Source organism: Sus scrofa, chromosome 2, assembly GCF_054392235.1.
Source record: "Sus scrofa isolate SSC_HxYL_T2T_F1_AM1 chromosome 2, Sscrofa_HxYL_maternal_Yorkshire_Landrace_v2.0, whole genome shotgun sequence".
NCBI lineage: Eukaryota > Metazoa > Chordata > Mammalia > Artiodactyla > Suidae > Sus > Sus scrofa.
The window spans coordinates 148,531,740-148,547,032 of NC_139384.1; the positions used below are offsets into that span (position 1 = coordinate 148,531,740).

Genomic DNA, 15,293 nt, shown 5'->3' on the forward strand with positions numbered 1-15,293 from the left:
AAGAAATGCTGTGATTTATCGAGGAACGTTTTTAGCATAACGTTCTCGGTAGTTAATTCAAGGAAATGCAGCTGCAATATACTCAGAGGTCAGTGACGGAGTTGCATTTCATCAACATCACGTGTTAAAGGTAGCCTGTACGTGGCACTCTACAAACTTAATAATAGTTATTTTTGCTGGATTTAAAATGAAAACTCTCTTCCAAAGGGAAATATATCCATTTAATAAGAGTGTGACTGGGTCCTTTTATGAAGCACCCATATAATTATTCTGCTAAAAAAGAACAACTCATTTTCAGGATATGACTCAACAGCAGTTTGCTCTTCATGAGACACATTTCATTCAATAGTGGATTGTGTCGTGATTTCCTTTCAAAGATGTGACAAGTTCCCTAAAAGCAAGAAGGTGCGATCAATGTTGATAAAGGAAAATGAGTAACAAAATTTTCTCTGAAGAGAAAACCACTTTTATTAAACACATGGGCAAAAAAGCTCAATAAGGATTTGGGGATTTAAAATACACTCTTTTGCTATGATTCAACCCAAATTGAACACACATTCTGTGAATCAGCATCAAGGTAGGAAAATAGCTCTAAACTCACACATGAGATCTGCTTCCTCCTTTCTTCCTCTGGAAGAAAATCATTCCCCCCAAACCCAGAGCTTTGCGCATTCTCTAAAGACTGGACTCTTTCTCAACCCAACTCAGAGCCCTCCCTGTGCCAAGTGCTGGGTGTGCACGTGGTCTGGAAAGTGGTTTCACTTCGATTTTTTTTTTTTTTTTTTTGTCTTTTGTCTTTTTGTTGTTGTTGTTGTTGTTGTTTTTGTTGCTATTTCTTGGGCCGCTCCTGCGGCATATGGAGGTTCCCAGGCTAGGGGTCCAATCGGAGCTGTAGCCACCGGCCTACGCCAGAGCCACAGCAACGCGGGATCCGAGCCGTGTCTGCAACCTTCACCACAGCTCACGGCAACGCCGGATCGTTAACCCACTGAGCAAGGGCAGGGACTGAACCCGCGACCTCATGGTTCCTCGTCGGATTCGTTAACCACTGCGCCACGACGGGAACTCCTCACTTCTATTTTTATTTGACATGTTTCCTATACCTCACCCCATTTTTATAAAGCTCAAATAAGAGTACCCGCATGAAGGATTTAAAGATGTAGCTCCAGGAGGAGTTTCCGTCGTGGCTCAGCGGTTGACAAACCTGATTAGCATCCATGCAGACGCAGGTTCGATCCCTGGCCTCGCTCAGTGGGTTAAGGATCTGGCATTGCTGTGGGTGGTGGTGTAGGTCACAGATGCGGCTCGGATCTGGCATGGCTGTGGCTGTGGCGTTGGCCAGCGGCTACAGCTCTGATTGGACCTGTAGCCTGGGAACCTCCATGTGCCATGGGTGCAACCCTAAAAAGAAAATAAATAAAGATGCAACTCTTCCTTTAAATGTTGAGCTTTATTAATTTTACTCAACACAGGGAGTCCATGCAGGGAAATATAAATATCAGACAAGCTCTTCTCTGAATTTCTACTCCTGGAACACTTAGATTAACCCCACTACCCAGGAGCCGTGACGGTGGCTCGGTGGGTGTTTGTCTTCAGCGGTGACGTGAGCAGTCGTGAAGGTGGTTGTCGTGAGCATTTTAAATATTACTTCCACTAAATATTATAGTATTTTTTTCTACTGATAGTTGTTCTACTTTCATGATCCACTATAATTGGCCGGCAAAACCGTATATTCCTCATGATAATGAATAATAATCATTTTTTTTAAATCCTACTTTTGCAACATTTTCCTTCTAAAGCCAGTAAATCCAATTACACTATTGTGTAGTTTTCAATCTTAAGACATGTCATTTTTCAAAGACTTTGCAATTAACACTGGAAAGTGTCAAACCAGAAAATACAGTTTAGTGCACTGAGTTTACTGTTTCTTCATAAGGGAAAGATGTCACTGTTAATTTTTTCCTTTTGTTAATAAAACGAAGACATTTTCATTTTTGCTAATGACTGCTTTTTGAGGTCAGCCTTTAGAAATGGCCATTCACCAGGACAGCTATGAAACATGACCTACTAACCCACTTTTATTAAATGCTTTGTAATGACTGACCTTGTTTCTCTTTAATCCCAGTTTGTGCTGACAATTAAATAAATAATAACACATTTTGCCTTTCATAAATAAAATGACTGCAGAAAATGATCTCCAGATTAGCAGAGTATTTCTGAGAAATGTTTAGTTAAACACGGCAATACATTTTAAAAAATTTTTATTGGCGTGTAGTTGATTTGCAATGTTGTGTTAATTTCAGGTGGAAGCCAAGGGAGTATACATACATATATCCATTCTTTCTTAGATTCTTTTCCCAACATTACAGAATATTGAGTAGATTACCCTGCGCTCTACAGTAGGTCCTTGTTAGTTATCTGTTTTATATATAGCAACGTGCATGTGTTAATCCCAAACTCTTAGTTTCTCTCTCCCGCCCTCCATGGTTACTCTTTGGTAACCATAAGTTTGATTTTAAAATCTAAGTCTGTTTCTGTTTTGTAAATAACTTCTTTTGTATCATTTTTAGATTAGGTTCCGCATACAAGTGATCTCATAGGATATTTCTTTCTGTCTCGCTCTGTCTGATTGACTTCACTTGGTGTGAGATCATCTCTAGGTCCATCCATGTTGCTGAAAATGGCATTACTTCATTCTTTCTTATGGCTAATATACATTTGTTTCTTTTTAAAAACAAAATTTTTTTGTTTGTTTGTTTTTGCTTTTTAGGGCTTGCATTCAAGGCATATGGAGGTTCCCAGGCTAGGGGTGTAATCGGAGCTACAGCTGCCAGCCTGTACCACAGCCACAGCAACACCAAATCTGAGCCGCATCTGCAGCTCACACCACAGCTCGTGGCAATGCCGGATCCCTGACCCACTGAGCAAGGCCAGGGATCAAACCCGCATCCTCATGGATACTAGTCGGATTCGTTTCCACTGAGCCACAGCAGGAACACACTCTAAAAACAAAATATAATTGCAGAATCTTTTACTTGGGTTACAGCTTTTAAAACCAGGTAATTACAGGTTGGAACACATATTGAATTATGTTACATTTTATTGTAAAGACTTTGCATTATAAAAGTTTGATAGAAAAGTATTAGGGAAAAGTAATAGGTTAGAAGTCATTTCTCTTCTCTGTTGTAAGAAATGATTAGTGCAGATCCGCGAGACAGCGCAAGACAGGGCTGCCTGACAGCAGACGGAACATGGTGTTTATGAAATCCTGAGCTCCACGCAATCCCTTTGATTCTATTCCCTTTTCAAAACAGGGCTGCGGCTTTGAATTAGTATTGTCAGTGATGACTAACTCTGACCCATTTAGAAATGCTTGTTTCATAATTCCCTCTTTTTACAGGGGCTTCATACTGTGTTTGAATACAGTTGAAACAGCAATAAGTTCTTCCACATTTAGAGACATACTCTCTGGTATTTCTGATTTTAAAATGCAAAGTCTTAATTTTTACTTTATCAATTTTACCTTTACTCATTTCCCTTGGGGAAAGCTTCATCTAAAAGAAGTAAAAGCAAAAAACCTTAACCTATTTAGAACATAGATTCTATATCTTTTTAAATATTAAACACCAAATTCTTCAAAGGAATGCAGAATAGATCTTTAGAATATAGTTTTATTTTATTTATTTTTTTTGTCTTTTTGTCTTTTCGGGCTGCACCTGCGGCATATGGAGTTTCTCAGGCTAGGGGTCCAATTGAACTGTGGCTGCCGGCCGACGCCACAGCCACAGCAATGTGGCATCCAAGCCATGTCTGTGACCTACACCACAGTCACAGCAATGCAGGATCCTTAACCCACTGAGCGAGGCCAGGGATCAAACCCTCGTCCTCGTGGATCCTAGTCAGGTTCGCTAACCACTGAGCCATGGTGGGAACTCCTAGAATATAGTTTTATTGATTTTAGGATTCAGTTTTTCACATAAATCATTCCTAGGCGGTCTTTATATGAAGTTAATATGTTTGGCAAATGCGGCCTTGTTTTATCCCATCCTGCTACCAATAATAAAGACTTTTTGATATTCAGTAACAAGTATTACTGACATAATTCAAATGTATCTTTCTTTCCAATAGGCTATAGAGACCATTCATTGTAGAGTTCTTAGATGATGTCGAATTAAATACAAATGAACTCCTGTGTAGTTCAGAGAGGTCTGGTCTTTGTCCTCAGCAGTATGATCTCTAAGTCCTTGGAATGTTTTACCTGATAGGAGTGTCTTTGTTTATTTGGGGCTTTGGGCCACACCAAACAGTCTAACAGTGTGATTCAGGGCAAGGGCTTTGGGTCATGGGGCATTATCTTCACCTCTGGAGGGGCTGGAGCGTAATCAGTGAACACAGGCAGTCAGCCATGTGTGTGGGACCAAGCCCCGTTAAAAACTCTGGACATCCTGCTCCGGTGAACTTCCCTTTTGGCAATACTCTGAGCATAGTCAGATATTGGTGCAGGATAATTTAATGCTGTCCATGACTCCACTGAGAGATGACAACTGGTGGATCACACGTGGTCCTTGTCTCATGCATCTCTTCCTTTGGCTAATTTTGATCCATGTCCTTTAACTGTAGTTACTGTAACTGTGAGTCTAAGTGAGTTCAGTGAGTTTTGTGAGTCCCTTTAGCAAATTATCAATCTGAGGGTGGTCTTGAGGGCCTCTGAACATTATCAGAAGTAAGATGGTCTTGGGGATCCCTGATAGCTGCAGTTTGTGGCAAAAATGACTGCAGGCTTGGGGATGGTCCTTTTGTGGACTTTGTAATTCTCCAAAGTGAGGCATTTTTTGATGCTTAAAAATATTTCTGGTGAAATTTTGGTTGCACAGTTTTACAGTCATTATGGCTGTTCTCAAGTTTGACAGTCATTATAGCTGTTCTCATGTTTTCCGGGCTTTTCCTTCTAAATATGTGATAGGATTGTACTTTCTCACCTACCTAAATATGTGTGTGGCCATTTTGACTACGTTGGCCAATGAAATGAGAATGGAATTGACATGTGGTTACATGCATAAGATACAGTGTATGCATCCCACTGTCTCTTCTCCTCTGTCACAGACTAACAACTTTCTGTAGAGTAATTGTTCCGTCATCCATGGTCCAGGAATGAAAGTAACAGGGACCAGAGCTCCCAGCTGAATTATGAGAGAAATGTAGCATGGCCAAGAATTAAATCACTGTTGTGTTGAATCACTGTGATTTGTTTGTTACTGCAGCATAACCTAGACTATTCTGATTCAAACCACCAGAATCACTGTTTGCTCATAGCATGACAATGACACTTCCTACAAAAGGAGTATACAAAATGCTTTTTTAAAAAAAATTATTATTAGCATAATTTTGTGCTCCTTGGTTTGAAATGAAGTATAATTGTCCAATATTATTTTATATATAGTCATATGTATCAAAATCTAATGTAGTGGAACAAATATTTCTATTTCTAGGATTATTCTTTAGTAATATTCACAGAAGTATACTGAGACATGTGATCTTCATAATGGTAAAAACTAAATATTAGCAACAGGATAACAGTTAAAGGACTTGTGTTGTTTCCATATAAGGGGAACTTCTCATTCATCTTCTACAATCTATGAGAGAGAGAGCTCTTATTCCAACCAAGTCAGAGAAGCAGGGACTAGATTTACCCTCTACAGCCAAAAAAAAAAAAAAAAAAAAAAAAAGGAGGGGAAAAATATTAGAAACAATAGCTTATAAGACACAAGGCATCAGAAGCCCTATGAATGCCCCCACTTCACTGCATCAAGAGAATTTCTAGACTGCTATACAGGCAAACCAGGATTTGTTTAGTGGACTCCCTGAACTTAGGTATTGGCGATATGCCACTAAAGCAGTACTTAGGGGTGATATTTATAGCATTAAATGCCTATATTTGAATAAAAGAAAAGTTTGAATTAATGAACTCTTCTTCCACCTTGAAAAACTGGAAAAAGTGTATCAACTTAAACCCAAGGTAAACAAAGAAAATAATGATTAGAAGAGAAATCAATGAATTATAAAACAGAAAAACAATTCAGAAAATCAGTGAAACCAAAGATGGTTCTTAGAGTAAAACAGTAAAACTGCTAATACTTTAGCCAGACTAACCAGTTAAAAAAAAAGTGTAGAGACAAATCACCAATATCAGAAATGAGAGAAGTGACACCATTGTAGATACTACAGGCATTAAAAGAATAAAATGAGAATATTATGGGAAATATTGTGCCAGTCAATTTAACAACTTAGATGAAATGGACAAATTTTTTAAAATATGCAAACTTTCGGAGTTCCCTTCGTGGCGCAGTGGTTAACGAATCCGACTAGGAACCATGAGGTTGCGGGTTCGGTCCCTGCCCTTGCTCAGTGGGTTAAGGATCTGGCGTTGCCGTGAGCTGTGGTGTAGGTTGCAGACGCGGCTCGGATCCTGCGTTGCTGTGGCTCTGGCGTAGGCCGGTGGCTACAGCTCCGATTCGACCCCTAGCCTGGGAACCTCCCATATGCCGCGGGAGCGGCCCAAGAAATAGCAAAAAAAAAAAAAGACAAAAAAAAAATATGCAAACTTTCAAAGCTCATTCAAGAGAAAATAGATAACATGAGTAGTCCTCTGTCTACCAAAGTAGTTGAATTTGTAGATAAAATCCTTCTCACAAAATTAACTCCAAGCCCAAATGTCTTATTAGTGAGTTCTAGCAAACATTTATTTATTTAGTAAATAATCTATTTTTACACAAACTCTTCCAGAATATTGAAGAGGAAGCAAGACTTCCCAACTTGTTCTATGTGGCCAACATTACTTGATAGAGAAATCTGAGAAGAGGAGTTCCTGCTGTGGTGCTGTGGGATGGGTGGCATCTTGGGAGCGCCGGGTCACAAGTTTGATCCCTGGCCTGGGAACTCCATATGGGGCAGCCAAAAGAAATGAAAAAAAAAAAAAAAGATAAATAAAAAGAACAACAACAGAAATCTGAGAAGAATACTGTAAGCAAAGAAAAACATATATAGATATTCCCCATGACAATGGATGCAGAAATTCTAAACACATTTTAGCAAATTGAATAACAATAGTAAAAAAGTAATACATTATGACTAGGTTTATTCCAGGAATGCTAGGTTGGTTTAACATTTGAAAAAGAATAATATAATTCAGAATTTTAACAAAGTAAAAAAGAAAAACATAAGGCCATCTCAATAGATACATAAAAAGCATTTGACACAATTGAACATCTTTTTTTTTGACCTCACCTATAGCATGCAGACGTTCCCAGGCCAGGGATCAAACCCAAACCAGAGCAGCAACCCAAGTTACTTCAGTGACAACACCAGATCCTTAACCTGTTGCAGGACAAGAACACTCCTGAACATCCCCTATTCATTAAAAAAAAAGAAGAAGAAAAAGAAGCGAGCTCTCAGCAAAGTTGGAACAAAAGGGTGCTTCCTCAACCTGATGAAGGACATCTATGAAAAGCCTATAGGTAAAAATATACTTACTGGTTCCAGATTGAATGCTTTCCCGTTAAGTTCAAGAACAAGCCGAGGGTGTCTGTTCTCACTGGTAATCTTCAACATTTTACTCTAGGTAAAAGTGCAGTCAGGCAAGGGAAAGAAATTAAAAGCATGTATATCGGAAAGGAAGAAGTAAAACTGTCTTTATTCACAGACAACATGATTGTCTATGTAGAAAATCCAATGGAATGTACTAGATTCCAGTGGAAGCTTCTAGAACTAAGAAGTGACATTTAGCAAGGCTACAAGATCGAAGACTGATGTAAAAAAATCCATTATATTTCTGTATATTGGCAACAAATGGAAATTAACAAGAAATACTATTTACAATAGCTTTTTTAAAACTATAATATACCTAGGGATGTCTCTGAAAAAAAAAATGTATGCAAGACTTGTATGAAAACTCACACATTGCTGAGAAAAATTAAAGACCTAAATAGATACATTGGCTCATCGGTTTGAAGACCCTGTATTTTTAAGATGCCATTTCTCCCAAATTGATTTCTAGATTCAAGGCAATCTCTAGTAAGATCCCAGCAAGATTTTTGTGGATATGGACAAGCTGGCTCTAAAATGCACATGGATGTGCAAAGAATATAAAATACTCAAAACAGCTTTGAAAAAGGACAAGTTGGAAGGTTAAACCACCAGATTCCAATAATTACTATAAAGTTAAAGAAAGTAACACAGTGTGATACTAGCATAAAGATATATATATATCAAACAGAATAGAGAGTCTAAAAATAGACCCCCCACCCCCCCACCCCGTCAGGGATAACTGATTTGCCTCAAAGGTGGCAGAAGTAATTCAGTAGAGAAAAACAGCAGCTTCTTCCAAAGCTAATAATTAAATAATTGGATATATACATATACAAAAAATGAACTTTGATTCATACACAAAGTTATGCACCAGACACAAAAGTTAACTGAAAAGAATCATGCACCTACATGTAAAATCTAAAAGTATAAACCACTTAGGAGAAAATCTTTGTGAACTTGGCTTGCACAAAGATTTCTTAGATTTGACAGCACAATCCATAAAAGACCAAACCGACAAACTGAACCTCATCAAAGTGAAAACTTCTGCACTTCAAAGGGAGAGTAGAAAGAAAAGTCATAGACTGGAAAAAAAAAAAAAGTTATGTCATATATCTGATAGGGGATTCGTATGCAGAATACATAAAAGAATTCTCCAAACTCAATGAGAACACAGACAATCCAATTAAAATTAGGCAAAAGAATTTAACAAAGATGTCACCAAAGAAGTTGTACAGGTGACAAGCACATGAAAAAATTACCTGACAGCATAATTCCTTAGGAAAATGTAAATTAAAACTGTATTGTGATCCTCTGGACACCTACTGGATTCAAAAGTGAGGTTGTGGAGGAAATGGCACACTTCTGGTGGAAATGTCCAATAGCCGCTTTGGAAAACACATTGGCAGCCTTTTAAAAAGTTGAATGCACAGCTGTTGTACAGTGCAGCTGTTCCATACTAGGTGTTCATCTGAGAAGTGAAAGCCTGTGTCCATACAAAGATGGGCACAGTCATGTTCACGTAAATAAAGCAGCTCTGTTTGTAATAGCCCCAAACTAGAACTAAGCCAAATGTCCATCAACAGGTGAATGTACAAACTGTGTTATATCCGTAAAATGGACTATTACTCAACAATCAAAGGAAAAGAACTATGATACATGCAACAACAGGAATGAATCTCAAAACAATTTTGCTGAGTGCAAATAGTCAAACAAAAAAGAGTACACATTTTCGATTCAGTGTATATGAAATTCTAAAAAATGTGAATATAGCATCAGAAAGCAGATCGGGGAGGAGTTGAAGCAGGGGTTGCTGAAGGGCATAAGGAAACTTTTGGGAGAAATGCATATGTTCGTTATCTTGATTGCAGCGACGATTTCAAGATGTCCAAACTTATCAAATTGTACATTTTAAGTATGGACAGTTTATTCTGTCAACTGTACCTTAGTAAAGCTGAGGTTAAAAAAAAAAGTGTGAGGGGGAATCTACCTGTGTTGATTAAAAAAACTGTGTTGATGATGTAGTAAGCAAAAGAATTTCCGAATATTATATATAGTTTGATTTCAGGTTTTTTTTTTCAAACTAGCAAATTGCTGTTAGAAAATTCTTGCCCCTCACTGGATACTTTTGTGTATGTACGAAAGGCATAGTAATTTACGCAATGAACAGTGGTTATCCCCAGGGGATGCGATGTGGCACAGGACAGAGACGTGACGTGTACATATTTAACACTGAGTTGTTAATACTTTTGATATTTTGTTTCAAGTACTTGCATATTGTTAATAAAGGGTGCCCATGCCGGAGAGGTTAAGTTCTAGAAACTGGAACTATGAATTCACTGCCTGCCAGAGAGGCTGGTGGCCAGGTTCCCGGCGATCTAGGACAAAGCCAAGAGTCAAACCTCCAACTCACCACCCCAGAGGGTACCCCTGGGCGCCCTCCGCAGAGGTGAGCTCCCGGCCCCGCCTCCTTCCCGCGAAAACTGGAGCCGCGCGCATGCGTGCGGGGGCGGGGCCGGGGGCGGGCCTGGGGGACGCCCGGGGGCTCGGGGGTCTCTTCCCCCCGCCCAGCGCCCAGCGCAGCCGGCTGCGGGGCAGCCACCTCGAGGGGCGACGGGGCGGGCGGGTGCCGCCGCCGCAGCAGCCCGGCCGGCCGTCGCCGGGCCGCGCGTGGAGAGAGGCGCGGCTGTGTGCTTCAAGGTAGCCTTGCCCTCTCGGGGCGTCGTGGGCTGCGGGCGAGGGTGGCGCCTCCGCTGGCTTCGAGGAAGCCGTGGGCTGGGTGGGGGTGTGGGAACCGGGGGCCGTCCGAGGCGGGGAGGGGGATGTGGGGACTCCGGGCAGAGACCCCACTCCGGCCCGAGGCCCGGCCGCCCGGCCAGCCCCCACCCGCGCCTGTGATTTGTCTCGAGGCGGGTCTTCCGCGGGGTTTTACAACTTCGGGTTGCCGGTGTCTTCCCGTGGTGGTTTTTCTCCAAGGCACGACTCGGGACCCAGGGTCCCCAGATGCAGTCATTTTGTTCACCTCTGGAGAGTAACGTTTCTCTCAAATGCGCTTTAGTTGATGCCTGGCATAGGTATGGGAACAGACAATGTTACGTAATTACTGATGCACGCGGTCGGTTTGGCAGGACTTTTTCAAGTGTTCTCATTTTCAGGAGGATCGTGTCAAGAGTTTCTATTGAAGGAAGCATATCTGGGAGAAAAGCAGGCTCAAACCTTTCCTGTGAGTTGTAGGAATCTCTATTCTTTTAGATGTCCTGTTCTTTTACATGTGCCCAGAAAATTTCCCAAAATCTACAGTTGAAAAATTTATTATTTTCTCGGAAAAAATGCTGCAAAGTGCCTTCTGGAACCGTTTGTATTTATTGTTCGATCCCTGGGTGTACCCAGCGCTAAGCTGGGGCTCTCCCGGGTTCAGAAGGCTTCCCTGCAGAGGGCCTGGCTTGGTGTCCTCACCCCGTTTCTCTTCCAGAGTCTGAAGGAGAGGTGGGAGGGGTAAGAGAAGGGAACAGCTGCTCCCCCACCCCTTTCAAGGGTTTAAACAGATGGCCCAGTTCAAGTTCTGTTGTAACCCTCTCCTTGCACCTCAAAGGTGTTTTGAATCCACAGTTTGAAAACTTTAGTTTCCATGAGTCATTTAAAAGCCAACATACTTGTTTTAAAATTGAAAGTTTTTTTTTTAAATATATATGTCTTAATACCACAGAGAGACCATTGAGGGTGTATAGAAAATTGCTAAATAAATGAAAAAAATGTGAGAACACCAAAAAAGTTGACAGTCACTATTTTAGGAAAGGTTTGATGTAAATGCTAATTGTTTTTGTCTCATTGAAACCTTGATGTTATTTTGTTTTGACTTTCATGTTTTTGACAATCGTAGATTTTAGACGTAGAAGGGAACTGACAGGTCATGTGGGCTTCAAAGAACTGTATTTTTCACAACATCCCCAAAAAGTTGTACTTCGTCCTCTGGATGATGTTGAGTGGGAGGATTTGGCCCCTTAGTACGCTTCACTCTTTTACAACAACTCTGTGTGTTTCAAAGCCATAGTTTGGAATAAATCTTGATCGCTCCTGTCCAGGCCCCACTTCCCTGGTCATTGCACTTGATGACTGGGGTTCAGGCCCCTTAGTGGGGGCCACCTGTCTGGTGGCAGCAGACTGGTTTCTCAGTGTGCCACTTGAGAAACGTCACTTAGACAAAGAACATTTGCTTGTTATTTCTGTTCATTTTCCTCTTGCTGCTTCCAACCAACTTGTCTAACCTTTCAGATAGTTTTGAATCCTTATTCTGGTCTCTGTAGTGTTACACAATATTTCTAGTGTTGTGACTGTTAAAAACGTGAAACTTAAAAAAAGTGCCGTCTGTGTATTCATTTAAACAACCTGGAAAAGCCTGTCGATAGGGCACAAGACAGCTGTTTCCACTGCTGCCTCGAGGCTGACTTTGGAGGTCCAGCCTTTTGTTGAACCTGTCTTTGATTCTCTTGCCCTTATGAATACCGTGGCGGATTTCTTAGATACTTTGAGAGGATCTGACTCACGTGGTTAGCTTTTCTACCAAGTTAGCAGACACAGCAAGAAAGGAAATTGGGTTCGGGCGATTAGTGAAGCCACCAGGTGGACCTGGAATTCATCGTGACAGTCTTTCCCAAAGGCTCACAAACCTGGTTCCCACCCTAGAATTGTGGCCCACGTCAAGCTCGCTCGTCTCTCCCTTTTCCGAACTGTGGCTTATCACCTGATGGGGTCCTGGACTGTGGTTTTGCTCTTTACCAGCCCTCATCATTTCAGATAGTAACTCTGAAACAGCAGTCAGGTCCCTTCCACAACCATGGAGGTAATTCATCTGCTCGTAAAGACTCCAAGGAACCGATCTGAGTTAGGTACTTAGGCGCTGCTTTCTCATGGGTCTTAGATGGTGAGTTCCCCTTCATATGCCCTTCGCAGCTCTCTTCAGGATGCTCTAGTGAAAAGAACGGCCTGCACACACACAGAATGAGCCATGTTGATAATTCAGTAGAAGAGTTTCTCCAGGAAATAAAATTGTGTTATTAGGGAAAGTCCCTTGGCTTGTTTTTCTCCCATGTGTGTACCTGGGAGAAGGTGTACCCGGTGGCCCCCTTCTGCCTACCTCTGGGTTGAAGTGTAAAGGAGAGAGAGCTGTCCTTGCCGCTATCTGGGAAAAGAGTGGTTTGGATAATAGTGGAACAGCACTTGGCAGTGGGGAAACCGCCTCATGGATCCTGAGCTCTAATCTGTGCTCCCTCTGTCTTCCCAAGTTCTGTTTTAGGAGTTGGATTCAGAGAGAAGTTGAGAGCCGGCCGGAGGCAGTAGAGATTTCAGAGAAGTTTTTAATGGATGAACAGGTGGCCTCCTTCACCTCCGCTGTGTAACTGAGTTAGGCTCACAAAAGCCGTAGAATGTGTTTATTTATTTATTTATTAGGACTTTCATTGATAATGCCCAGGCCCTGAGCTTTATCTAGATATAGGCCTGTTATTATTATTTTCTTCTATGTCCATAGCCTGCTCCTAACTCTAATAAGTCGCTGGGCCTAAAATTGATCAAACCTCAAAGAGAACATGAATCAGTCGATTATGAATGAATCAATTATATCTATCCATATAAGGAAATAATTTAAAAACCACCGAAGCGTATGTTAACAGCAGACATAGTCAAACAAACTGCATTCATCTGGGAATGATTAATAATAAAAGTTATGTCTGCTTGTTTAAGTATTTTGGTTATAATAGTGGTGGTGTTGCATGCTGCTAAAATGGGAGCTAAAAGAATCACACAACCTTTCAACAAATAAGTGCAATCATAGACTACCTTAGATGTTGTGCAATACCTCCCCAAGAGCAGGTGCTGTAGCTCAGTGGAAGAGCACTGGTCTTGTAACACCTCCCTATGTACGTTTACTAAAATGTGAATTTTCAGAGCCCTTTGGCTGTTGGGTCCCCATCCTTCTATTTGGAGTAGAGCTTTACGTGTAATTCCTGGCAGATGTTTCAGTGTTTCCAGGAGCCAGGGTCGTGTGGGGTGTGTTTGTTGTTGTTGTCTTTAAATGGCCAGGTTTTCTTCTGAGTTGGAAAAAACCCTCTGGGAATCAGTAATTCCTTGATGGAAACTTTCATCACATGCAATGATATGTAAATACTCTGAGCATAAAAATTACTCGATTTTTACTTCTGCCTTCTGATGAAAGTGTTTTGTGGTGTTTTGTGCCAAGCTAGGAAGAGAAATCAGACGGATGGCGGTGAGTACCCCCTGGCAGCAGTTACTTCATTTCGTTCGTTCAGAGTGAACTCTAACTTGGAAGCCTCCTTTAGGTAAGAAAGTCGGTCGTTTGGAAAAGAAATGATCACCTTTGAAAAAGGGTTATATATGTTTAGGCTGGAGTTTTTATATCAAGGGTTTCACGCTAATAAAGATCAGTGTGGCTTGCATTTGAAAATATATTTTACTGATGCCCATGGCTGTCAAGTTATTTTATATAAAATTTTTGATTTATGGATGGGTTTTATACTCTGAACATGAATGTACATGACATAAAAGAAAATTAAGATCTTAGTTTTAAAAGAATTATTGGTACCTAATATTCTTATGGTGATTCTGTCAGTTAATTGGCAATGTAATGATTTTAATAAATAGTTTTAATATCCAACCCACGTTACATGCAGTCACATTTAATATATAGCACAATCCCTTTATTTAGAACTGTGAGGCAGTTTTCTAACAGCTTTTTAAATGAGGGATTGTACTAGGGATAACTTTGGTTTTTTGTAGTACCTCAGTGAAATTTTAATTATCCATTCTGTGAACTACCAAATAATTAATTACGAGCAAAATATTAATATATGTACTCTAGGAGTCCCGTCGTGGCTCAGTGCTTAACGTATCCGACTAGGAACCTTTAGGTTGCAGGTTCGATCCCTGGCCTTGCTCAGTGGGTTAAGGATCCAGCGTTGCCATGAGCTGTGGTGTAGGCCGGCGGCTACAGCTCCGATTAGACCCCTAGCCTGGGAACCTCCATATGCCGCGGGTGCGGCCCTAGAAAAGGCAAAAAGACAAAAAAAAACAAACAAAAAAAAAAAAAAAACAAAACCATGTATATATATATATATATATATATATATATATATGTACTCCGTAACAGAGTTAGGAATCTAAGGTCCATTCCTTTCCTTCTCTGGGCCATAGTATTGCATCGTGGGAAATTAGTCCTTTAAAATAGCCTATGCTTTGAATTTATTGCTGTCCGAAGTTTCCTGTATTCTACACTGTCTTGCTCAGTTATGCATGTAAGTGTATTTAGTCGGATTAAAATACATGTAATAGCTCTTTTGCTTGATGCTTGAGATGCATTTTTCTCCCATACCCTAAAGACGACCTTTCATTTTGTTCAGTAACTTTGCAGGTTATTCCTGCTTCTGGAATCCAGCGCTCTCTTGTGATTAAGAAATGTTTCACATCAGCCAGAGTGACTCACAAGACAGAGATATTTACATATTAAATAGGCATTTCCTTAGATGTGAAGGTATGTGTTCATGACGACACGAACCCTTCCACGCATATGTCCCTAACGGGCAAGGGTGAAAGGGAAACGGAATAGTCAACCAACGTTAAATGAAGTTCAGAACCCTTCTTATCGTGATTTTACCCCTCAAGTAATTGTATGCTTAAAATACATTGGAGTCTTATGTAAG

At 40.7% G+C, this 15,293-nt stretch overlaps 1 protein-coding gene across 19 annotated transcripts in view; it reads left to right on the plus strand.

Moving 5' to 3' along the window:
- Positions 1-10,086: 10,086 nt before the first annotated feature.
- The window catches only part of FBXL21 (F-box and leucine rich repeat protein 21), a 33,022-nt gene continuing 27,815 nt past the window's right edge, over positions 10,087-15,293 (plus strand). For 6 of the 19 annotated variants that reach the window (XR_014838818.1, XR_014838820.1, XR_014838819.1 and 3 more), the window contains exons 1-3: positions 10,087-10,281; positions 10,737-10,804; positions 13,817-13,916. Coding sequence is in view for 3 of the 19 variants with exons in the window: in XM_085014624.1 (XP_084870750.1) it covers positions 13,786-13,916 (131 nt within the window). In the remaining 16 variants the exon portion in view is untranslated. Of the gene's footprint in view, positions 10,282-10,736; positions 10,805-12,863; positions 12,951-13,660; positions 13,917-14,988; positions 15,125-15,293 lie in introns of those variants that run through there. The other 13 variants (XM_085014634.1, XM_085014627.1, XR_014838821.1 and 10 more) reach the window with 10 other exon arrangements.